Raw genomic sequence first — 23551 nt, forward strand, 5'->3', positions numbered from 1 at the left:
TGCTTTGCCGTTACCTCCTGCCCGGATCCCAGGGACTGAACAGTGCTGTTGGTGCAGGGTGAATAAAACAGGAGACCTGGACAGGGCAGCCTTGTGCTGATTCTTGCTGTGTAAGATCCACAAGCCCCAACACAGATCACCGGTGTCAAAGGTAACTTTTATTGTTTGTTTGTTTGGGGTTTTTTGGGTTTTTTTTGTTTGTTTGGGTTTTTTTTGGGTGTGTGTGTGTTTGCTTGGTTTTGGTTTTTTTGTTTGTTTTTTGTTTGGTTTTTTTTTTTTGTTTTGTTTTGTTTTTCCCAGCAGAGCTTCAGTGTGGAAGTGCATTGTCTGCTATAGGTCAGTTCAGCAGCATAAGCCTGATCAGAGCAATGGAGCCAATTCTGGTCAGCCTATGCTCCCCCCAGTCATTTCCTCTTCCCTACTGCCAGTTCACCTGTTTGCTTTTTTAGCTGGGATGCTTGTAGGTACAGGCAGAAAGGCAAGGCCTGTGTTTTGGGGGAGATAAGTTGCAAAGCAGAATTCCTGATTGACTACAACCCCTGGAAAAGGGGGGATTTTGAACACTGCTTTTGGAGCTCAGTACTGGTGTCACTCAAATTGAGACCTGAGACACTCATCACAGCAGTGGGCCAGTATGCTCCAGGACAGACATCTGTGTTAGTCTGTGCTGGTGGGCTTCCAAATGAGTGGAAATGGCAAGGCTGGACATGGATGGGATTTCCAGCAAGGTAGGCTCCCAAAAGCTCTGGGAGGAGGAGGCAGTGTTGGGTGAGAGTTGACTTTCTGTCCCAGCGTGTTCTGGAAGGTGCTGGGTGCTGCTGCAGCTGCTGGCTTGTCCCTGAGGCTCAGCTGTCTCATGCTTCCCTAAATAGAATGGAAAAGGGTCTGAGCACTGTGGCAGGGGTCAGCCATCCCAGCCGTGGGCTTTTTTAGCATGAAACCCCCCATTCCTGCTCCCCACACCCTGTGCAGCTCTGCAGGTAGAAGGAAGTGGGGATTTGCCCTGGTGGGTGGGAGAGGATCCCCTCTCCTGCAGAGGGGTGCTGCCCACTTGCACGCCAGTGCCCCCCTGAGCTGGGCTGGCTGCCGGGGACCCTGGCTCCCAGCCCTCCCAGGCACTGTATAACTCGAGGGGGGGACGAGGAGGGGGACAGGCTGCAGTGGCAGGTGACGCTGACAGACAGCAGGAGCTGCCAGCTCCTGCCCAAACTTGGAGCAGGAGACGAGCTCTTTCCCGAGTTACACAGACTCTCTGTGGTGCTGGCTGACTTCTTTAATTCTTATATTTTGTTGATTTTCTTTCTTCAGTTAATTGACTGGTAAGGATCTACAGCTGTGGGAAAAGCTTCTGAGAAGCCACAGCTTTGAGGAGCGATTTAGATCTTCATTTTCAAAATTCTTCAGCCCGGTAAGCTGCTTTTGTCAATGTGTGTGTTCATTACATGTCGATCCCATGGTAAAACTCAGCTTGGTGGAGTAGGCAGGTGACCCTGGTGACACAGGCAGTTGAAAATGGGACACAAATTGTTGTTTTTCCTTAAAGCTCTCCAGATGGAGGATCCCATCCAGCTGAAAGAGGAGGGCAATAAATATTTTCAGGCCAATGACTATGAGAAAGCTGTTCAAAGCTACACTCAAGCCATGAAGCTCAACAAGGACAAGGCATTGCAGGCGGTGCTGTACAGGAACAGAGCAGCATGTTTCCTTAAAAAGGTGAGAAAAGCTTCCGGATTGCCTGGGCAGTACTCAAGGAGAGAAGACAAGGGAGGCAGCCAAGGACACTCGCCAGCTGTGGATTGTGTGGTTTGTTTATCTGTTGAATAGGGTGTTTGCAAACTGGTCTGAAATTATTTGTTCTGGGCTTGTCCTGGAGCTGTAAATCTGCCTCCCTACTTCAATCCTGATAGGGCTGAGCATGCCAGTTCAGCTCAGCTCAGAGATTGTCCTACTCAGTCACTTTGAATCAAAAGTTTTTGGCAGCCAGCCTTGTCCACTCTTATGGGAAAACTCTGTAAGCACTGGCTTGGGGTGCAGAGGCATCGCTCTTGCTGTCTGTCCCAGCAAAAGAGAAGCAGGCAAAGATATTTAGCAAAACGAAAGTTATTGGTATCTGTAGTAAAATTGTCTCAGTCTGCTTGTAGCAACCTGCTGTGGGATTTTAGCAGATTGCTTGTATGTTCCTGAATTTTTACTAATCCAGAAGTCACACCAACCCAGGACAAGATGCAGATGGGCTGTTGTGAGTATCCCATCTTCCTTCACCGCCCCCCATCTCCTGCTGCCTCAGCAGCAGCATGTGTTGTCTCACCCGCACCACAGACCTTTCCCTCTTCCCTTCCATCAGTGATGAAAAGGTACTTAAACCTCCATCTTTCCCTCTGTTAGGCTGCTGCTGGCTTCACTGGATTGTCCTGCTAATGGGAACAGAGAGAGCACAGTGTGCACCAGCAATGGGGACTTGCCCTGCTCTTCCACTGCTAACAAATCTCTCCTTTCTGGTTTAACAGGAGGAATACGCCAAGGCAGCCTCGGATGCGTCTAGAGGTAAGGAGGGCGCTGTTTTAAGAAAAGAACTGCGTTGCTGGGTTTGCTTGCTCCAGGCTGCTCTCCAATCTCTTTTGGGGCACTATGGTCATATTCCTTGATGTCCACTAACACCCAAGTGCTGAGGCCACAAGGGAATTAATGAAGAGGTTCAAAAGAAGATGAACCAATTTGTTGTGTTGGCACAATCGGTGCTAATCAGGTATCGATTCACTCACAATGTTAATAACAACTATGTCTCAAGGAGCTGTAGTCACTGTAAAGCAAATCAGTTTATGCAGGAGATTCCCAAGAAACAAACTCTGATGTTGTGCTATGGATCACTTCCCCAGCTATTGACATCAACGCTTCGGATATCAAAGCCTTGTACCGGCGCAGCCAAGCTCTGGAAAGATTGGGGAAACTGGACCAAGCATTCAAAGATGCTCAGAAATGTGCCACCATTGAACCCCACAACAAAAACTTCCAGGAGACCCTGAGGCGACTGGGGGCCAACATCCAGGAGAAGGTAAATGCCAGGGGAGCCATCCCAGGTTCACAGGCCAGGTGTGGGAAGTCCTTGCTCTGGGTTACAATAGTGGGTTGTTGGTTGTACTGGAAACTGTACTAGAAACTGTAGGTGGATAAATAGGCTCCGTTAACTGGAACTTCATACCTGACACATGTAAATCTGAGGATCAGACTGAATGGTTATATTAAAAAATGTGGCAGCTCACTCCTGAGGACTCCTTCAGGACTTCTGGTCCTGAATGTCTTGATAAGGTCCTGGCAAGGAACTGGACCAGCTTTGGACTAGGTCTGGCAGTTGTCACATTGTCTTAGTTACCTTTACGGGGGTGCTGTGAAGAAGTCCTTTCATCACTAGGTACCACAAGGCCTCAGAAATGATGGTTTCGGGCTGGCTCTGCCCATGCCCACAAGTCTGAGATGGGTAATCAATGCTGATTGCTGAGAAGCAATGCCTATTTTATTATTCAGCTGAAATTGCCTGTGGTTTGAGGGTCTGTGGTGTCCTTGAAGTGATAAAGGAAAATTGCTCCCCAATTTTCTCCCTATGACGCTCCACACACTCTGGCACAGCTGCGCATCCAGTTCTCCACGGACTCGAGGGTGCAGAAGATGTTTGAAATCCTGCTGGATGAGAACAGCGAGAAAGAAAAGCGAGAAAAGGTGAGAACTGTTCTGGTCTTGACAGGACAAATTGCTGTTGTTTAATGTCAGAGGCCACACTGAGGAGCAATAGGCTGTGTTCCCTTTCCCATCTCCCATGGTTGGAGGACAAGGGAAGGAGCTGGGAGATGAACTTTGCTTGGAGAGACAACTGAGAGGGGAAATGTCCCAATGAGGTATCACCCCCGTGCCGAGGGAAGGTGGAGCAGCCTCCCAAAATACCAAAGGTGGGATCAGACTGGACTCCTGCTCAAGCCCATCTCTGCCACTTTCCCCATGTTTCCCTCCAAGCAGTGACCCACTTGTCTTGGGCAGAGTGAAGCCAATCCCCACATCCACCTGGAGAAACACCTGGTTAGGTTAGAGCTGGTCCACTGCATCTGTGAGGAGACAGCCACCCCACAGCTCCCACGGGGACATCCCAGAGCATCAGAGGTGTTTGGGAGGCTGCCAGCAGGGCCGTGCCACTGACTCCTGGTTCCTCTGTCTCCCACCCAGGCTGCAAACAACCTCATAGTCCTGGGGCGGGAGGAAGCAGGTGCCGAGAGGATTTTCCAGAACAACGGGGTCAGCTTGCTGCTGCAGCTGATAGAAACCAAAAATGCTGAGCTGATCCTGGCAGCTGTGAGGACGCTTTCAGGAATGTGCACAGGACATAAGGCTCGGGTAAGCAATGGAGTGCTTGGGACCTTCACTGCTATTGCCTTGTACCCGGCGGAGTGGAAAATTGCAATAGCTCATTGTGAGTGGTGGGAAAGAATTAAATCCTACAAATAAAATTTTGAATTCTGGGAAAATAAAAATACAAATAAGGAAGTAGAGTTAAGCAGACTATTGAAAATGCCCCTGTTGCTGTGCTCCTGATCTCTGGGGTCAAAGTACATGTTCCCTACAGTGCCTTCATGTGTGCTGGTGAAGTAAAACTTGTGATGAGCTGTTAGTACTTAAGTGGTGGTGAGCATGGCTGGGTCAAATCCGTGTCCTTCATCACAGGTCTCAGAAAAGCAACAACTAACAAATAACAACTAACTTTGGGAGTTTTGTCCAAGGCTTAGATGAAGAAAATCAGGGAGGATCTATAAGGAAGTTAAGATTCCTGAGAAGGGTCCCAAGGCAACTCCCAGGGGTCTCTGAGCCAGCTAATATCTTACTCTACATCAAGACAGTTTTTACAAAGTGTAAAACAGCTCATAAAAAGTCCTGTCTGTGTTAAATGGTTGGAATCAGGAGATGGACACGTGTAAAATCAATATGTATATCAGTGTAACAATGCAAACAAGACAACAAAAATAAAATCTGGATAAAAATCCAGTGCAGAGGAGACCTGTTTTCTTTTTCTGCTGTTATATGCAGAAGGCTGTTCTGCAAAGCCTGCTAGGTCAGTGTGTTTCTGAACATGCCTCCCCTGAATTACTGATGTGCCATCACGCATGGGGACAGGCTGTGTGACGGCACTGGGTTTGCTCACAGTCAGGATGGCACCAAGGAGGCTCTGTGTTAACAGCCTTGCATGAGGGCCTCTTCCAAAGCCAGCCATGCTCTTCTTAACGTCCTTGTTGGAAATTGTCTGTTGCGTTACTGGCAACTCGAGGTGTTAGGAGTTACCGTCTTATAAATGAAAATAAGGATGAAAAGCAAAACTCTTCTGCGTGCTGATGCAGGATTCACCCAGGAAAGTACTTTCTTTGTACAAGCTGAGCCTGACCTTTCTAAAGCATGCAGGAAGGAAAGGCCCTTGCTAACAGCTGCCCTGCTTTCTTCTTTCTGGGGCCAGGCCACCGCCATTCTCCATTACCTAGGCATTGACAACATTTGTATGTGGATGTCAGTAGACAATGAAGAAATCTCCCTGGCTGTCTGCAACCTCCTGCAGACCATCACTGACTGCTTGCTGGGCCAGGGGAAAGAGGAACGTCACGGGAAGGAGGAGGCTGTAGTGCTAGGTAACAGTGCATCACCCCGTGGTCCTTCAGTCTTGCTGGAGGAGAAGTAGGGTGAGCAGGGAGGGCTCTGCTCCTGGGATGTCCACTTTATTCCTTGTTCTTTGGTGAAAGGGGGACTTTACCCTTCAGTTGTCCAGGATGGCAACCTGCACACAGCTGTTATCCTCCTGGTGTTAACTTAAATACCTATGTTCCAGCCATGTGTTGGCTTTGAATGGTTTTCACTGGGTTCACCTGCTTTCGAAGATAATTTCTTGTAGCTGGCTGCTACTGTCTTGCTTCTGTGTAGATACTAAAAAAGATTTGAGGATGATCACAACGCGTCTGCTGGATATGCTGGTCAGTAAGAAAGTATCCGGACAAGGGAGAGATCAAGCTCTCAACCTCCTCAACAAGAATATACCGAGGAAGGACCTGAAAGACCATGACAACAGCAGGACCATCTTTGTCATTGACAATGGTGAGTCATTCCCCTCCATCCCATTCTGGTTTGGGAGATGTGGAGCTGTGTATTCTTGCCTGAATACCTGTAGAACTGATCCTCTCTATAAAATAAATCCTCTCTGGCTTTTTTTGGTGCATGCAAGCCCGGGGCAAAGTTAGACTTATTATCAGGAAAGAGAAAAAAACAGTGTATGAGAACAAGAATTTTTCAGTTTCTAAAGGACTGACTTCTCTGGTTAGTTTATTCCAATGTATTTGCTAATGTTAGGAGGATTTGGCTTGAATAAATTGTCTAGTTCAGACCGAATGAGGTGAGGACCTGCTGAGCTTGCTGAATCCTTAAATGGGTCCTTTCTAAAACTGGAAGGGGGTAAGGAATTTGTGTGGGGTGTGTTTTTACAGTAATTCCAATGTGTATGTGTGTTACCATTTTGGTGGAAGTTATTTAATAACACTTTAGCAAAAGGAGGGTTGAGACATCCAGAATCACCTGAAAATCACTGCCTTTTCCTCAGTCAAAGCCTCCAGCCTTGGAAGTTGGAAGGTTTAGTGCCTCCTGACAAAAATAACTGATCCAGACAGGGGCCAAATGCAGTTTTGCTTATCTCACTCTGAGAGCTGGATAAAAGCCAGATTCTGCAAACTTGTAATCTCACCAGCAGAAGCTCCTCCTCAGTAAATATGTGAGTGTCTTCTTTGTTTAAGGCTTGTGTGATTAGGCTGCAAAGTAATTGAAAACCATTCAGGCTGGCTATTTCACTGGAAGAAACCAACAAATAGTATCTTGAGTTTCGTAGAGATTCTTTCCCCTCTAACAGTCCTCTATTATTTCCAGGCTTAAAAAAGATACTGAAAGTGGTGGGCCAGATTCCTGAGATGCCTGACTGCCTACCGATGACAGAGAACACCCAGCTGACTGCCTCTGTCCTCCTAAATAAGCTTTATGATGACTTGCGCTGTGACCCGGAGCGTGACAACTACCGGGTGATCTGTGAGGAGTACATCAAGTGAGTGGGGCTGGCTTACTGGGGCTGAGCTGGCCCGGAGGCACGGGAGCAGGAGGCTTTAAGGACGAGATAAGGCAGTTGCAATCCACTTAGATGCCAAATTGAGGCTCTGGGAGATAACGATTTGCTTGAGATCCTGTTGGATCCTTCAGCTGGGATCCGTGGGTCACAGCCTTTGCATGAATTTGGGCTCAGCTGTGTCCCAGACACCTGTAAATCTCTGCACTGGAGCTCAGTTCCCGATCTAGGGGAGGATGTTCCCTGCCCAAGTGAATGATGACTGTAAGCAACTACTGTTCCACATGTTACTACTCCCTCTATCCCATGCAGGAGCAAAATTGACCCACAGGACATGGATAAGACACTCCATGCCATCCAGATAGTGTCTGGAGTTCTGCAAGGGCCCTTTGACTTAGGCAACAAGCTGCTTGGCATGAAGGGAGTCATGGAGATGATGGTTGCCCTGTGTGGGTCTGAGAGGGAGATTGACCAGCTGGTGGCTGTAGAAGTCCTCATCCATGCCTCCACCAAGCTGAGCCGGGCCACCTTCATCATCTCCAACGGAGTGACGCTCCTGAAGGAGATCTACAAGAAGACCAAGAATGAAAAGATCAAAATCCGAGCCCTGGTGGTAAGGATGGCAGCCCCTGCCTCTGTTGCCTGCCATACTTAGCAGAGAGGGGAGGTCCTGGGAATATGTTAGGTACACTCACCTCAGCTGGGGAATGCTTTATGGTGCTTTGCCCTACAAGAAAGAGGGAGATGGCAGACCAGGAGACCACATGGATTATTGGTAATTCTGAAGGCAAAACTGGTTAATCTTCTATTAAAGACATCCAGTAAGAGCACAAAACCTCGCTTTGCTGTGCTACAAGCTGAATGATCTACTGGGTATTAGATTGCTTCCTCTTTGTTAAAAATGACTTAAAACTTTAGGTATGGGGTTAGGCTGTTTTGGGGCAGAAATACTAGAGGATTAATGAACCTTTCTCATTGGTGTATCCTCTTCATCCTCCTCAGGGTCTCTGCAAACTGGGCTCAGCAGGAGGTACAGATTATGGACTACGGCAGTTTGCTGAGGGGTCCACTGAGAAGTTAGCTAAGCAGTGCCGAAAGTGAGTGATTTTACTTTTTTCTGCTTTTATCATAGAATGGTTTATGTTGGAAGGGACCTTAAAAATCACGTAGTTTCAGACTCCTGCCATGGCAGGGACACCTTTCACCAGCCCAGGTTGCCCCAAGCCCCGTCCAACCTGGCCTTGAACCTTCCAGGGAGGGGGCAGCCACAGCTTCTCTGGGCAACCTGTGCCAGGGCCTCACCACCCGCACAGGGAAGAATTTCTTCCTTATATCTGATCTAAATCTGCCCTCTGTCAGTTTAAAACCATTACCCCTCATCCTATCCCTACACCCCCTGATCAAGAGTCCCTCCCCCCTTTCCTGTACCCCCTTTCAGCCCTGGGAGGTCGCTCTAAGGTCTCCCCGGATCCTTCTCTTCTCCAGCTGAACCCCCCAACTCTCTCAGTCTCTCTCAACAGGGGTGTGCTCCAGCCCCTGATCATCCTTGTGGCCTCCTCTGGACCTGCTTGAGCAGGTCCAGGTCCTTCTGATGTTGGTGCCCCAGAGCTGGACCCAGCACTGCAGCGGGGTCTCACCACAGCGGAGCAGAGGGGGAGAATCCCCTCCCTCGCCCTGCTGCCCACCCTGCTCTGGGTGCAGCCCAGCTGACTATCTGGGCTGTGAGTGCACATTGCTGGGTCATGTTGAGCTTCCTGTCAACCTGTTGTTCTATACTTTGCAAAACACAATATGTCTCTTTCCCAAGAGATCCTGGCCACAAATTGCCTTCATTTACTGTTGCTGCCAGACAGCTGACAGTGCCCCCAGAGCCATTGCACTGGGACCTGGAGCTCTTCTGTGCCTGAAGCAACCACAGGTTCCTCCTGCCTCAAGATCCAGATGAACCTTCTCCCTCCCACCCTTTCCATGCGAGACACCAGCCATGGTGCCTCCCCCTCTGCCAGAATGGCACAGCCCGATCAAGTGCTGTCTAGAATATGCAAAACTACCTTTTGAAGGTGAATTTACCAGGTGGACTGACCAAGGAGGTGTGACAAAGTTAGGAAGCAATTGAATGGGTGATCTGTGCTGCCAGTACTGATAGCAGGGGTGTTTCATGTGATGGTGAAGGCAAAGCAGTGCTGAGTAGCTGTTCTGGTCTGTCTTTCTCTGCAGCATTTAGATCCCTCAAGTTGGGTCATGGGAGAAAGGTAAAGCATCCAAGGGAAGCATCCACAGTCTTTAGGAGCTGCAGCAGAACCCACAGACATGTTCTCAATATCTGTTTTTCCTCCCTCTTCTCCCAGAGAAATTAGTCCTGGCTCCTGAGATAGAAGTGTGGATGTTTTTCTCTCTTCCAGATGGTTGTGCAACACCAGCATTGATGCCCGCACCAGGAAATGGGCTGTGGAGGGGCTGGCATATCTAACCCTTGATGCAGATGTGAAAGATGACTTTGTTGAAGATGAGCCAGCCCTGCAAGCTATGTTTCAATTAGCCAAGGTCTGTCTCCTTAACTTGTTCTCTCTTTCCTCTGGTAGCATCAAGTTCTCCCAGCTCTCCAGCTCAACGCTCTCTGCCCAGGCAGGAGGATCTGTGACCCCAACCCCTCACCTCTAGTTTAGCATAATTCCAGTTTTGCCTGTGCCACAGAGACACCTCAAGGTTGTTATCATCCTGCTCTGTCCCAAGGCTGAAGAAGGTTGCTTTTTACTGCCAGCAACTGCAAAAAAAACAGTCATCAAGGTGTTGACAGCATCTGATGATGTCAAACAGCTTCTTTGACCATAAAAACTTTTGGTTTTCCCTGCCCTGGGTTATAAAGCTGGGGATAAGCCTCAGAACACTTCAGCTAGTATAAACCACCACAGTCACAGTCCTAAGGGACCTGTTTCACTGCTGCGTCCTCCTCACCCTACATAAGCATTTGTTTTTCTGTGCAGACAAGCGACAAGACTATCTTGTATTCTGTGGCTTCTGCACTGGTGAACTGTACCAACAGCTATGATACCAAGGAGCTGGTCCCAGAGCTGGTGCAACTGGCAAAATTCTCCAAGCAGCACGTGCCTGAGGAGCATCCGAAGGTAGGTTGTCTACAGCTGGGGAGCTGGGAGGAGGTGCTCGCGCCTGAAGACTTTCTTTGATGTATCTGTTGTCACAGAGCTCAGGTCTTGGAGATTAAATTGCTTTTGCTTTCCATCCAGGCTTGACTGTAGTCAGCAGGATGGCATTTGCTAAGGGGCTAATCCCTTTCCAATGTCTCCCCCTCAGGACAAGAAAGACTTTGTGGTGAAGCGGGTGAAACGGTTGCTGAAAGCTGGTGTCGTCTCTGCCTTGGCCTGCATGGTGAAGGCAGACAGTGCCATACTGACAGACCAGAGCAAGGAGCTCATTGCCAGGTGCCTTCATCGCTCTCTTGGGAGCCAGGAGTGCTGGCCAGCCTGTGTGCTGTGGACTGGCTCCCTGCTTAGTGGGGTGGTGTGTTCTGCCTATGTGGGAGGGATGAAAGTGAGTTTTTCTTAAACAGTGTCCCAAAAATCCACATTCTGACCCTGAAGCTGGCTTACAGAGCTACCTTGCTAGGTTGCATTTTGAATTTCTAGTCCTCTGTACTGTTTTTTGCTGGAATAGAGTTATCTTACAAGGCCTGGAAACTTCTTACTGTGCCATTTGTTGCTTTCTCATAGAGTGCTGTGGGCACTGGGTTAAACACTGAAATATTCCTGGTGGATCTGTCACTCCTACAAAACCATAGTCCCCTTTCATGAGGGACGTGGGTTATTGCCTTCCTGCATGGCTGTTTCACTAAGTGATGCTGTGCTTCTGCAGGGTATTTCTTGCCTTGTGTGAAGACCCCAAGGACCGCGGGACCATCGTCGCTCAAGGTGGTGGAAAGGTGATTACTTTTATGTTTGCAGCCCAAGCTGATGTGCAGTTAATATCTTCTGGGAGCCTGCAATGTGTCTACACTGAGGGAAGGTGACAAAAAAGCATGAGCTGTCTTGGTAGCCCCTGAGGCCCAGACTGACACTCCAGTCCTATCTCTGCAAGCCTCCAAAGAAGCGATTTCCTTGAAACAACTGTGTGTGAGCTACAAGCTCTGGTATGGCGCCTATTTGAGGACAAAGGCAAAACATCACTGTGGGCTACAGTCCAGACCCATTCTTCAACAGACACATCTTTAGGATCTTTTTAACTTCTTTTAGTATGTTAAGGCAATCTTGTAAATCTCCTCAGAGTCACTGAATGCTTTCCTGTGTGTCACTAGGCCCTGATACCTCTGGCTGTGGAAGGCACAGAAATTGGCAAGATAAAGGCTTCTCATGCTCTGGCAAAAATTGCTGCTATCTCCAATCCAGACATGGCATTCCCAGGGGAAAGGGTAAGCTTAAAAATAAAATAAAAATCTTTATAATTCCTTCCTTCTTTATAAAGAAAAACTGCCAAGATCTGAGAGCTGGAAAAGCCATGACATGCCTTCTCCTCTTAGGTGTACGAGGTGGTGAGGCCCCTTGTCAGCCTGCTGAACACCGAGAGAGATGGCCTCCAGAATTATGAGGCTCTATTAGGTCTCACTAACTTTTCAGGAAGAAGTGATAAACTTAGGTGAGTTTAACTGCTTTTTGACCTTCTTTCGTCCCCAGGAGTGAATGTGAATTTGAGTTCAACACCTTTTTTTGTAGGACTATCAAATCTGGTCAGTTTGAGCTACCTTTGGCAGAACTACAAAGGTCTCAAAACTAAAAGATTAATAAAATAGCCATAAAGAGGAGAGTGGCACATTTTCCTCTAGAAAGAGGAAAGATACGAACCTAATCTGCATTAGGTAGAGAATGAACCACGTATCTTGAGCTCCAGTGCTGCAGACACTGATTTGTTTCAAAGCCTTCTCTGTCTGCAGTTAATATTTTATAAGTTGGTTATTGCTTGTCCCATGATGCATTTTATTTGACTGTTCCTCAACACAGGATGAAGATAGTCAAAGAGAGGGCCCTGCCAGATATTGAAAACTATATGTTTGAGAATCACGACCAACTTCGACAGGCAGCCACAGAGTGCATGTGCAACCTGGTGGTCAACAAGGAGGTAACTCACTGGGCTTCTCACACTTGACTGTGTGCCCCAGTTCAAGAGCCCCAGGGATGAGGCATTCCTAAATGTGTTATTTCTGGATATCGTGGCGGGCTTTTTTTTAGGTTCAAGAACGGTTTGTGGCTGATGGAAATGACCGGCTGAAGTTAGTGGTGTTACTGTGTGGTGAGGATGATGAGAAAGTCCAGGTGGCAGCGGCGGGAGCCTTGGCCATGCTTACAGCAGCACAAAAGAAACTCTGTTCTAAAATGACTGAAGTGGTAAGACATAAAGTCTGATTATTGGCAGTGTTGACATACCCTTGAAGGGGCATTTTCAGTTCATGAAAATGCCTCTCAAAAGGGAGATGTAGTCCATTAGTTTGACAGTGAGGAACTTGGTGATGTTGAGGCCTGGGTGTGCATGCTCCTCGTCCACCCCTGCAGAAGGTAAATCGGCCTGCCTTGTATCAGACTTCATCTCAGAGTGGAAACATTTCTATATAGCCATTCCTCAAACTAAGTCCAGGATGCTAACTGTCAAGCAAGGTTAGGAATGCTGATTATTATTTTATAGGCCCTTAAAGCTTTTGGTGTTAAAACCTGAAATCCAAACCTTGTTTCACTCAGAAATGAGAAGAACTTGACAGGTAACCTACTGAGCTTTACAGATCCCCAAACATCTCCATTTCCTGCACAGGTCTGTAGGTCCTGAGAACTCAGACCTTGCATAGCTGGATATCAGTGAAGAGCTGTGGTTGAGAACTCAATAACCCTGTTGTGTTGCACACATGTAGATGTTGGACACTGGGGCTTGTCAGAATAAAAATGATTAAGGTGAAGGAAGAGCTCTGGAAAATCAGTGTGGGAAGTGGGTGGTCTGCTTCTGGTCATCTCAGCTGTGTCAATACTCTGATCAGATTGTTGCACAGAGACTATGCAGCAGCCTAAACGTGTTTCATGTGGTGCTAGTGCTGTGAAAGCTTCTGACTTTTTAGCATAATAAAAATTAGGTTCAAAAGTCAGATTTCCTTAAAGAATCAAATAATCATACCTGACATGAGTATTGAAGAGGTGAGTCCCCACATTTCCTTCTGCTGAGAAATGCCTTGCCAAACTTGCACTCTTGGTTGAGGTATTCTTCAGATCAATACTAATGATCTCTCTCTCCCTTGAAGACCACCCAGTGGCTTGAAATCCTGCAGAGGCTCTGCTTGCACGATAACATGGAAGTACAGCACCGAGGACTGGTCATCGCTTTCAATTTAATCAGTGCTGACAAAGAGCTAGCAAAGAAGCTGGTGGAGACGGAGCTCCTAGAGATTCTGACATACCTTGGCAAGCAAGAAGATCACCCCAAGAAGCAGCATATCATTAACATAGCACGTGATTGCCTCACAAGGTGCATGGATTATGGGCTGATCAAACCAATCTCTCAGGCATGAGGAAATGAAAACCACCAAAAAAGGCTGAATGTGGAAAAAAAAAAAAAGCTACTGAGAAATGTGGAAAAGCAAGAGCCATGAGGAAAATCTAGTGCTGTTGTCAAAGAATGGGATAGTTCAGGGACAACTTTGGAGAATCAGAAACTGTATGAAGAACATTTGCCTGGGAAATTTGGAAATTGCCCATCTGCGTAAATCCCAAATGGCATAAAACCTTTTTTTCCCCCCCCCCCCATTCATCTGATAATTAAGGCACAGCTGTAAGAGAATTGGTTGTGTTGGAAATGTGCCAGGGGCTGTTGGAAGGAAGCTCAACTGAGCTGAAATCTCTCCTGCAACCATCTACAGCTCCTGGCACTTCTGGAATTCCTAGCAATGGTGGAACAGGGAGGGTTAAATGCCTTCTATCCTGTGGTCAGAATATAGGTTGCGTTTTAGCTGTGTGCTTTTTTTGTTAATTTGTGGTATTTTTAAACAGACTTAAGTGGTGTGCCAAAGTATGATGAGGATGGTGGATAAACTCTTAATAAAGTCACTACTTTGTTCTATGTGGAATTCCTGTTCTGCTTTTATTAAGCAAAAGGAGAATCTAAGGCAACTCCCATTTGCATCATACCCAGGAAGCTGGAATAATCGTGGCACAGGCTGAATTTTCACCATTTGCAAAATATCCAGCCCTGCTCCAATGAACATGAAAGGCTGCATGAGGAAGTGGCCCTAATGGGTTAAGCCGAGGTTCACACCAGGGCACAGTGTTTGGCTCAACAGGGAATGCTGAAAATACCTCATTTATGGAAGAAACCAAATGAGAAGCAAACACACCAGTTGGTCATCATGTCATCCGAAAAGTGGATTTGTGCCCAGTGTACAATAACCCAATCTTACCACGTTCAGAAGAAGTATTGTATTTATTCGGGCCTGGGTGCTCAGTGGACTTTTCCACAAATCAAGCAGGCCAGCAGCAGGTTTTCATGCTTCTTTTATACACAAAAATCAGAGGTTAGTACTTTTCCAAACATGTCTATTAGATACTGTTTAGTTAGTGATTAACATACAATTATAATACAGCTTATTATAATACAGCTTACATAATGCTTCTACAACTATGCTTGCTCAGAGGAAGGGTCTTAACTGAGCAGGGGTCTTTTAGACCTGTGGGTGTGGTTTTTAGTATTATAATGAAGGTAGTTCACTTTCAGGACACTCAAAATTTAGTTTCATTGAGAAGTTAAGTAATCGAATAGTCACTTTGCCAGGCTGTCAAATAACTCATCCTCAACATAGCCCCAGGCATCCTCTTCATGGTGCAGGGCATTCTACCTATTTTCTAGGGTTTGGAGATTGAACCTTGTTCTTCCTGCTTGACCAAGCTTCAAGACCTCACAATTGTTCCTATATGGTAACTATAGCTACTAGCATAATCATTAACCATGGCTACTAGCAAATGTGAAGTATACTACATCACTCACATTAAACTTTATTAAAACTGTTTACATTCAGGTCATGATTTAAAAGTTGAGATCTGGGGATTATGAAAGGAACCAGGCGGATAGCCTTTCCTTGCATGTTGATTAAGGAAAAAGAATTCTATTTTGAAGCTAATAGGTTTGACAATCTAGAGGCGAGTTTATTTGGAGGGTGATTCCAACTGTGTACAATGTCTTCTTCTTACTGTAACCACAATTCGGTTATATCACCGGTGCTTTATAATCGCACTAGGAGGATATCAGACTGTTCTTCCAAACCAAATGAACCACAGGTCATTCTGTGGTGGAAAACAATATGGTTTGTTTTCAGCCAGCCTTTGGTTGAAATTTTGGATACCCAGTTTTAGGAATTTTGGATCTGTCTGTCAAAAGTATTTTGCATCTAACTGTGTATAGAGAATTTTATCTAACCAGCATGTCTGAAATCAAGACAAAAAAATGGCATTGGTGTCTAAGGGTGGTTTTATGCAAAGTTTTCCTTCTACCACTTTGCTCCTCTTTGGAGCAACTGCGTTCTTCTAACCTACACTGTCTGTTGCTGAAATTGAGTGGGGAAACTGCTTCTGTAAAAGCCATTTATTTGTATTTCCTAGCTAAAACATGGACAGAAACTCCTGTTTTTACTTTCCTAAATAGCTGAATAGAGGCTGTCTTTTGAAAGAATGGCTTCGAACACCCAATGCCTCTGCTGCTTGGTAACTTTTCTGAGCAGTACTGTGAGTATGGGAGTGAGCTGGTGAAGGCCAGAAAGTCTTCCAGTTTCCTGTCCTGCCACAGTGGCTCTCACTTGGCAATGCACCTGCATGCTCTCAAAAGCTGAGCGTCAGGTTTTGCAAGTCCTTGAAAGGAGCCTTCAAGGAATGACGTAATTCTACTGACATTCAACTCCTTTCTCTGCAGTACTAAAACCTTGCGTTTGATTTAAAACACATTCCCAAGAATGTCTGGGCTTTTAGAGGGGACCAGCCATTACAAGGGAAATTCTTCTACTTCAGATATACAGTAATAGATTTCAAACATACATAACCATCGACTTCCTAGAGCCTTGTTGGAATCCTGTGTGGTTACCTGTTCTCAGTTCTCAAATATCAAGTGTAGATTTAAATTAGCTCTGGATGCTACACAGACCAAAATATTTCTTAAAATTTCCCTGTGAAATGCAAAGCTACAAGGAATAATACCAAACACAATGGTTCTTTCTAAGCCAGAGAAACGACGGATACTGTCAAGAATAGCATGGTCCTTTAGACTTCCATCCATTTTTTTAAATGATATATTTGACTTTGACTTCCCAATTTCTAATGCTAGTCTTTTAGAGTATATTCCTACTATTTCATCTGTGTAGCAGAGAACAGCAATATCTTTCTCAGAGTAACCCCTTTTAAGATATGTACAACAACGTTCTACCACATACTTTGCTATTCCATTTGTGCCTAGTTTGCTTACTTGTTCAACACAACCTTGCACAGTGTGAGCACACGTGGCTCTGTGTAATAAGCTTTCCAAACGTTGGCTAGGAATATTTAGGGTAGAATCCTTTACAATCATTTCCATATTTTCTTTTAGGTAGCTATAGATCCTGTTAGCATTACGAACCACTTTGGTTAGTGACTCAACAGGATCGTGCTGTGCTGCTCCTGGAAGACCGGTTTTGAAGGTGTGACTTTTCTGTAAGTAGTCCAAGAAAATCCAGAAAAAGCCAGGCTCAGGGAGATGTTCTGATGAAGTTAGAGTCAAGGCTTTTTTATACCAATCACCTTCCCCATCCTGGAAATTCTGTGCTTCATCAACTATGATGTGCTTCACACCACTAAAACTTGTCTTCAAAAAGGCTACTCTTGTCACAGCTTGGCAAATATTTTTCTGCCTACAGAAGAGATACAAGTAGATTAATAACAATCTCTGCATTGCAAACTACTGGCTATACTTGATCAGAGCAAAGTGAAAGCCCATGCTACTGAAGCCATATTTATTAGTAGATGCTCAGGATGTCAAGAAAAGAATTGAGCCTTACTAAAAACACATCCCAAATACATTCTTCAAACACTGCAATGGTGGTGGACCAAACTGCATACCAAATAATCATTACTCAGCTATTTAAAAATGCTAGTTAAATAACAGGATGTTGAAATGAATAACTGGAGGAAAGACTTACCGCACAAAATCTCTCAGAGGCTGGTTCTCGCATATGTAAAGAACTTCCTCTTGTGTACACTGCAGCATAGTTCTTATTTTCTGGATGATGTTCAGGGCCACTATAGTTTTTCCTGTTCCTGGTAGACCATAAACATACAGCTTCTTAGTTTTGTGAAGATTTTCTGACAGCAGCTGGTATTGTTTGACGGTTAAGAGGTTCAAAAACTCAAAACCAACGAGGTCACTTAAAAAGGACTTGAAAGTCAGCAGAGCTACTGTGAGAGCATGCAAGAGGGCCTTCAGGTTGACACTGTTGATTAGGCCGTAGTTTTGGGGATACATTTCCTGAATATTCAGATCGCATTCTTCTCCACAGTTAGTTTGGGGAGACAAAGTCAGTAGCTTTGGTATTACACACAATTTGTGAATATAGCCCCCAGTGTTGACTAATTTCTCCTTCAGCTTCCAGGCTATGCGTCTTGAATATTCAAACAAATCCTTTGAGATATGACGCTTACAGATTGTATAGAGGATAGGTGGTCTACCTGTGGCTATTAGGAGAACATCACATATTATGTCTTGGTTTTCTGACAAGCCGACCTCAACAGCCCAGCTTCTAGAAAATATAAGAACTCCCTCAGAAAGCTGTGTCACTTGATTTTCCATTAAAATATACAACTCTGGATGCTCTTGGATGAGATCTTCATTGAGTTTTTCTGGAGTATATATGATGCTGTGAGATTTCACTAACAAGGCAAAGCAGAAGAAACAGTTAGTGTTGGTATAAGATATGCAAATCCAGCCCTCTAAGATAATCGATTCTGTGCAAATTAATATTGGTGGGAGGCTACATACACAAGACCATAGCTACCTGAAATACCTTTCTTGCTTCAGAATTTTCCTTAACCACTCCATGTGCTTCCAGATTATCTTGCAAAGACTACTTCCTTGGGGACCTCAATCCTACCCAGGTCTCAGTCCCTTTGCTAAAAATGCCAGCACAGGACCACCTGTTCCCAACCTTGTTTAGGAGACCTGGTGAGTAAACAAAGAAGCAATAATGGCTCAAGACAAAAGCCCCCAGTCACCTGGCTGATCTTGCAGTGCTACAGAATTGTTGGACTGTACTCGGCAGCAGAATCTCCACTCTCATCCCAGGCCCAGTCAATTTTTGTATTTACATCGGGCTGATTCCAAGTGACGTTCTCCTCCTGTCTTTTCCATTTTTCACTGGATTGTGAAAAGGTGTTGGCATGGCAGAGCTTGGTCCCCACAGAAGTTCAGCTAGCTGAGCTCTGTCATGGACACATGTCAATAGCTGGCAGAAGATCAGTCCCTGGGGAAGGGGGTCATCAGGTATCTGAATGCAATGTTGCTGTCAGATCTGCAAACTATTTCCATCTCTTTCACCTGTTTAAAGAATGTCTTCAAACTTATCTTTGAACTTGACCATGCCCTTGAGATTCATGTTGTAAACCTATCAGACAGTGAAAGCAATGTGCAGACCTACCTGGAAACAGCTGCTCACAAAGATAATCAACATTGTCAAGGCCCTTGTGTGAATAAACAGGCTTGGTAAGAGGTGACCCCTCTGTCAGACTCAGCTCTAGCCTAAAGGTTTCAGAAAACTTTGAAAGATCTGGAAAAAAAAGAAATAAAAACATGTGATGCAGCATGAGCATTTGCTGTCCCTCAGTACAAGAGCCCCAAGCTGTCCTCACCCTGGTTTTAAATCTTTTGTTCTTCTTTAAAATAACAAATGCAGTGCATAGACACAAACCTGGAAACTCACGTTTCAGCAGCTGCTTAGCAACAGAATAGGGTCAGATCATGGACCGTGGAGCTGCTCTTGGTTTCCTTATCTCACTAGCTGCTCTTGTGACCTCTAACTCTGTCAGTGATACCCCTTTCATTGCCCAAGAACTGGCCAATGAACAATTTATATGTCCATAGCTCTCAGCTTATTTTAGACTGGCAGCAGCAGCAGAGAATGCCCCTAAAAGGCAGAAGAGAAAGTACAGATTAAGCCTGAAAGCAAATGGTAATTAGCAAATGACAAGTGCCCTGGACTATCACAATTATGTAAAAAATCATGTGCAGTGAGGTCTAACCTCAAAAGCAGTGAACTTGAGGCATGGAGAGCTCATTCTGCAAAAGCAGGCATTAACATTGGTATTAATAAACTGCTAGTCACCAGGACTGCATCCTGAAGAAGCTTTAAGGAGTGCAAGCAGCAGAAAGACAGGTATTTAGCAAGGACTTGAAGCAGTCAAACTGGCTGGTTTGGTCAAGTCCCCAAAGAATCCTGAAAATCAGGTAAGACTACCTACGGCAAACAACACTGCTAGATTAGGAGGAAGAAAATAAAAGGAAGTATGGAATATGGAACAGGATTGTCCCAGTTTTGGACCTGGATCAGCAGCGGTCATCCACTCAGCCCACTCGTCTGCTCTCAGTCTCCTGATGGTGCTGCCTTCCACTAGCCACGAGTCCGGGTCTTCAGAAAACACAACACAAGTAAATGGCTGAATCTTTATAGCGCAGACGTAACCACAGTGATCTCCAGCCTCGCTGTATACTTTCAAGATTTTGTGTTCATAACTTATGTTGTGCATATCTCCATTCTCGCAGAAATGGAAGGGGGTTAATTTTTTTTTAATGGAATTGATTACGAAACTTAATCTGTCAAGGTCCTCGTCATTACTGCTGAATCCCTCCACTCTGCCGCCATCACTCACACCGATCCATAAATACCCGCCGGCTGTGTTTGCAAATCCAGCAATATATTGAGGTAACATCTCTTTGACACGAGTAAAAAAGTTTTCAGTTGAATAGTGCTTAAATTCCACATCTCCTGACTCTGTGAAAGTCAATGTCTCTCCCTGTCGCAGTTGGTCCCTATTAAACAACTCAGCAACAGTGTTATTTATAATACCTATGTTTCCCTTAATAGCCACCATCCTCCTGATTTTACCAGGTGGTCCCAGGCTAAGCTCTCTCCTGGCTTCATCTTGCTTTCCTTTTAGGAATAAAACAGCTTCCGTGGAGTTCATGTGGGAAAGAGATGCACCACATTTTGCGTGCAGCCCAGTACTCAGGCTACAGATACGTGGCTTTCCACTTGCAGAGGTTAAGGATGAATTTTCACTGCTCCAGGTTTTAATAAAAATGAAAAGGTAATTATCTCGCTGTTCAAAGTCCAGGTATTTTCTCCAGTCTGGAAACAAAAGAAGAGACCGAAAAGTCTCTTCTAGATCTAATCCGATTGTATCTCTCTCTAAATTGTAGTTTTCATTTTCAATCTCTACTTTTATGACACCTCCTCCAGAGTTCAGCAAGGCACACACTGCACAGGCAAGGGTGTATTTTTGATCTTGTTTTGAATTTTTTGGTATCTTTTTTCTTGCTTTTTCACCAAAACATATTTTTCCAACACACAAAACTACTTCAGGATACTTTGTTGCTAAATTAACCCTGATCTTCGGCTGTTGTTGATCATCTTCAAGATCCATTCTGGGTCTGAAACAATTGTTTAAAAATTGCTTATCATTTATGCTGAACCATATCAATCTTCCAAAGACTTCAAAAAACATTAACTAAACAGAGGCCATCCTTTGAACAATAAATACACCAAGTCACAGAGATGAGAGCAATAGGGATTTTTTTTCTGCTTTCAAAATAGAGTGCTGGCTTAAAACCGAAATTTGTCCCCAGGTGTTTATTTTTCTGTCCTTGAGCATGCGGGGATGTAGGGGACCTTGCTGCCATCTGTCCCTTTGAACACAGAAGCAGCCTCAAATAATTTCTCTACAGCCAGGCCCTCCTCCTCCCCTATAATGACTGAGAAAAGGCTGTGCTAAACCTTACCCGATCATGAGAACCCAGTAATCCTACTGATTAACAACCAACCCTTCCAGCTCTATCTGGGCACCTTTGCTAGTATGGCAGCTGAATTTTGGCTCATTGCCAATTGTCACTCAGCCTGCAGGGAAACTCCTTGAAATGGCGGCAAACTGCACCTGCATCGCGTTTAAGCCAGTTCCTTAAATCCAGCCCCCTTGGTACAAAACACATCTGTGGTACAAGAGCTCTTAGAAATAAAGGAAAGTGTGCCCAGAAGAAGTCTCGACTGTGAGAGGAACACAGCTTATTTCCAGTAGCACAGATTTGCCCTCTGTGTGGCCATATATTAATCCAAGAGAGCTGCAAGGCACAAAATCTCCAACAAGCATCTCCTCCGGATCTGATACAGGAGACAAATTTTCTGCCTTGTCTGCCTCTCCTCTGAGTTAGCTCTGCTGAGGAACATAGCTCTGCTCCTTGTAGCTTTGAGTTATGGTACAACTAAAGCAGCAAGGATGTTAGTGTGGGCTAAATTTTACTAGCAAGTAGAGGAATTTTCCCATTCAGTTCCACGAGCCCCCATCTAGCTTGCTACAACAGGACATTCTGGCTGACTGCTGAGATCTCAGACTCCCCTGCTGTGACAGAGAAAAAGACTTACCCCTCCTCTTCTTCTTAGCTCTGGGTTAAAATGCCAATATTTGAAATCTCAGTTTTAAATCCTTAAATATTTAAGTCCCAGAATGATGTGCAGCAGAAATGGGAAACAAAGCATCCAGAGCGTGTTATGGTTTTTCCTCTGCCTCCTCCCTCTCTCCAGAAATGAAACACACTTTGTTGCTGGTTTCGCTTTTGACAAAACACCAGCGTCCACAGCGTCCAGCGTCTACTGGATCTTTCTAGACCTATCTGAAGTTCAAAACTGGTTTTTTGCTGGAAGCCCAGCCCTCTGGAGATATTACTTCCCTCCCCCTGGCACTTTTTCAACGGCCAAAGTCTATCAGAGGAAGAAGACAATTAAAAAGAATAGTTTATGGCATTTACATATGTCATCGCTTTCTGAGTCTGAAAAGTTGGTGTTTCATTAAACCTCCAGAACTGCAAAATCAGAGATACAGATTGGGAAGCTGGGAAGCAAGATAGCAAGATAGAAAGTCCTGTGCAGAAGATAATAGTCTGCATATCTTCATTTGCAATATTTGCAATATGAGATTCAATTTCCTTAGCTTTTTGTACTGAAAAAGCACACTAAAGCTAGTAATTTTATACTGAAATCATGCCCATACAATGTTCAGCTGAAATGATTAAAGTCATAGGTTAAAACTGTCTCATAACTTTTCCCCATGAAAGTAATCCATGCAGGGGGCCACTTGGGAGCTTCCTCAGTGTTGCCTCCCTTCACAGGGCAAAATTCTGGCAAAGACGGTGAGGTTGGGACAATAGTGAGAGGACTGAGAACAGGGAAGCTTGTGGGCTTGACTGCAAAGCCTTGAGAAGACTCAGAGCTCAGCAGTGGATGAGTGTGCCCTGGGTTATCTGCTCAACAACGTGGATTTTTGAGGAGAGAGGAGAGAAAATGAAATAGCGTGGAGAAAGAGCAAGCTAGTGCTTGACTTTGGAAACATGCTTGCAGGACAGGAAGGAAATAAAAATATACTCGGCTTGTGGGCGGGATTACAGCTTCACATACCATGTGAAAATGCTTTTTAGCTTCTGATTCCATACTATGTAAAAGAGACTCATCTGCTCAACTCCCCTGGCAGGAGCCAGTGTAATATCCCACTTCCTTGCCTTCTCCTTTCTCTTCGTCTCCATTCAGACTGCATTCTGGTGTCTCTGGCTTCTCTTTATTCATTCATTACGAAGCATGGGTTTTTTCCAGTTGAATTTTTCATGGTGACTACCACCAGTTCCTGAAGACTTCCCTACTTTCCTTGCAGCTTTCTCCTCTGTGGGCTGCGCCGTCAGAATGAAACCCACGGGTGGGTTTAAAAGCTTTTATTTCTCCAGCTCCGAGTCTCCCTACGTACTTCCCATGTCACCGGGCTGCTCGCCCCTCAGCTCTTGGCGTCTGAGGCAGTGACTTATCACCGCCCTCTGCCTCGCCTCAGCAAGCCGTGTCGCTGAGGAAACGGCAGAGAAAACGAACCGGCTCGGGCGGCGCAAGGCAAAGGCCGCGTCCCGGGCCGGGCCCGCCGGCCCCTCAGGCCTCCGCAGGGCGGGAAACGCTCGCACCGCCCCGGCCCCGCTAAGGCGACTTCCTATTGGCGCTCACCCGCCCGCGCCGGCAGTGCCGCGCGCTGCCATTGGCTGTGGTCCCTCGGGGGGTGGGGCAAAGGCGGGTCGTTCCGCCTCGGCGCGGCGGGGCCTGCGCGAGCGGGAGGATGAGGTGGTGTGAGGGGC

At 45.7% G+C, this 23551-nt stretch overlaps 2 protein-coding genes across 3 annotated transcripts; one reads left to right on the forward strand and one right to left on the reverse strand.

The window, feature by feature from the left end:
* UNC45B (unc-45 myosin chaperone B) lies at nt 1–14211 on the forward strand. Its single transcript, XM_026861680.1, has 21 exons — nt 1–151; nt 1325–1408; nt 1544–1713; nt 2508–2544; nt 2877–3052; nt 3625–3714; nt 4213–4380; nt 5489–5657; nt 5947–6117; nt 6937–7108; nt 7439–7739; nt 8129–8223; nt 9529–9670; nt 10111–10251; nt 10439–10566; nt 10997–11063; nt 11436–11549; nt 11658–11773; nt 12136–12253; nt 12364–12519; nt 13416–14211. Exons 3-21 carry the CDS (start codon nt 1552–1554, stop codon nt 13680–13682), a joined length of 2790 nt encoding a protein of 929 aa, XP_026717481.1. The 5' UTR covers nt 1–151; nt 1325–1408; nt 1544–1551; the 3' UTR covers nt 13683–14211.
* A 379-nt stretch (nt 14212–14590) lies between these two features.
* On the reverse strand, nt 14591–21996 carry LOC113487232 (schlafen family member 13-like). 2 transcript variants are annotated; one of them, XM_026861696.1, is made up of 5 exons: nt 21982–21996; nt 19716–20824; nt 18816–18944; nt 17325–18051; nt 14591–17036 (listed from the first exon to the last, which is right to left on the reverse strand). In XM_026861696.1, the coding sequence occupies exons 2-5, from the start codon at nt 20815–20817 to the stop codon at nt 16244–16246; spliced, it is 2751 nt and encodes a 916-aa protein (XP_026717497.1). In that variant the 5' UTR covers nt 20818–20824; nt 21982–21996; the 3' UTR covers nt 14591–16243. The 2 variants fall into 2 exon arrangements, with proteins under 2 accessions (XP_026717497.1, XP_026717496.1); XM_026861695.1 differs by having other exon boundaries at nt 21810–21996.
* Nucleotides 21997–23551: the final 1555 nt, after the last annotated feature.

This window comes from Athene cunicularia, assembly GCF_003259725.1.
Source record: "Athene cunicularia isolate RWA chromosome 19 unlocalized genomic scaffold, athCun1 chr19_part1, whole genome shotgun sequence".
Classification (NCBI taxonomy): domain Eukaryota; kingdom Metazoa; phylum Chordata; class Aves; order Strigiformes; family Strigidae; genus Athene; species Athene cunicularia.

Excerpts from the sequence above, each read along its gene's own strand:
- UNC45B (XM_026861680.1), top strand. The coding sequence starts at position 1,552 with ATGGAGGATCCCATCCAGCTGAAAGAGGAGGGCAATAAATATTTTCAG. Across the intron at positions 4,381-5,488 it reads GCACAGGACATAAGGCTCGG|GCCACCGCCATTCTCCATTA; the intron begins GTAAGCAATGGA and ends TTCTGGGGCCAG. Across the intron at positions 5,658-5,946 it reads GGAGGAGGCTGTAGTGCTAG|ATACTAAAAAAGATTTGAGG; the intron begins GTAACAGTGCAT and ends GCTTCTGTGTAG.
- LOC113487232 (XM_026861696.1), bottom strand. The coding sequence starts at position 20,817 with ATGGATCTTGAAGATGATCAACAACAGCCGAAGATCAGGGTTAATTTA. Across the intron at positions 18,052-18,815 it reads TTGTGAGCAGCTGTTTCCAG|TGAAATCTCACAGCATCATA; the intron begins GTAGGTCTGCAC and ends TTGCCTTGTTAG. Across the intron at positions 17,037-17,324 it reads CCTCTGAGAGATTTTGTGCG|GCAGAAAAATATTTGCCAAG; the intron begins GTAAGTCTTTCC and ends TCTCTTCTGTAG.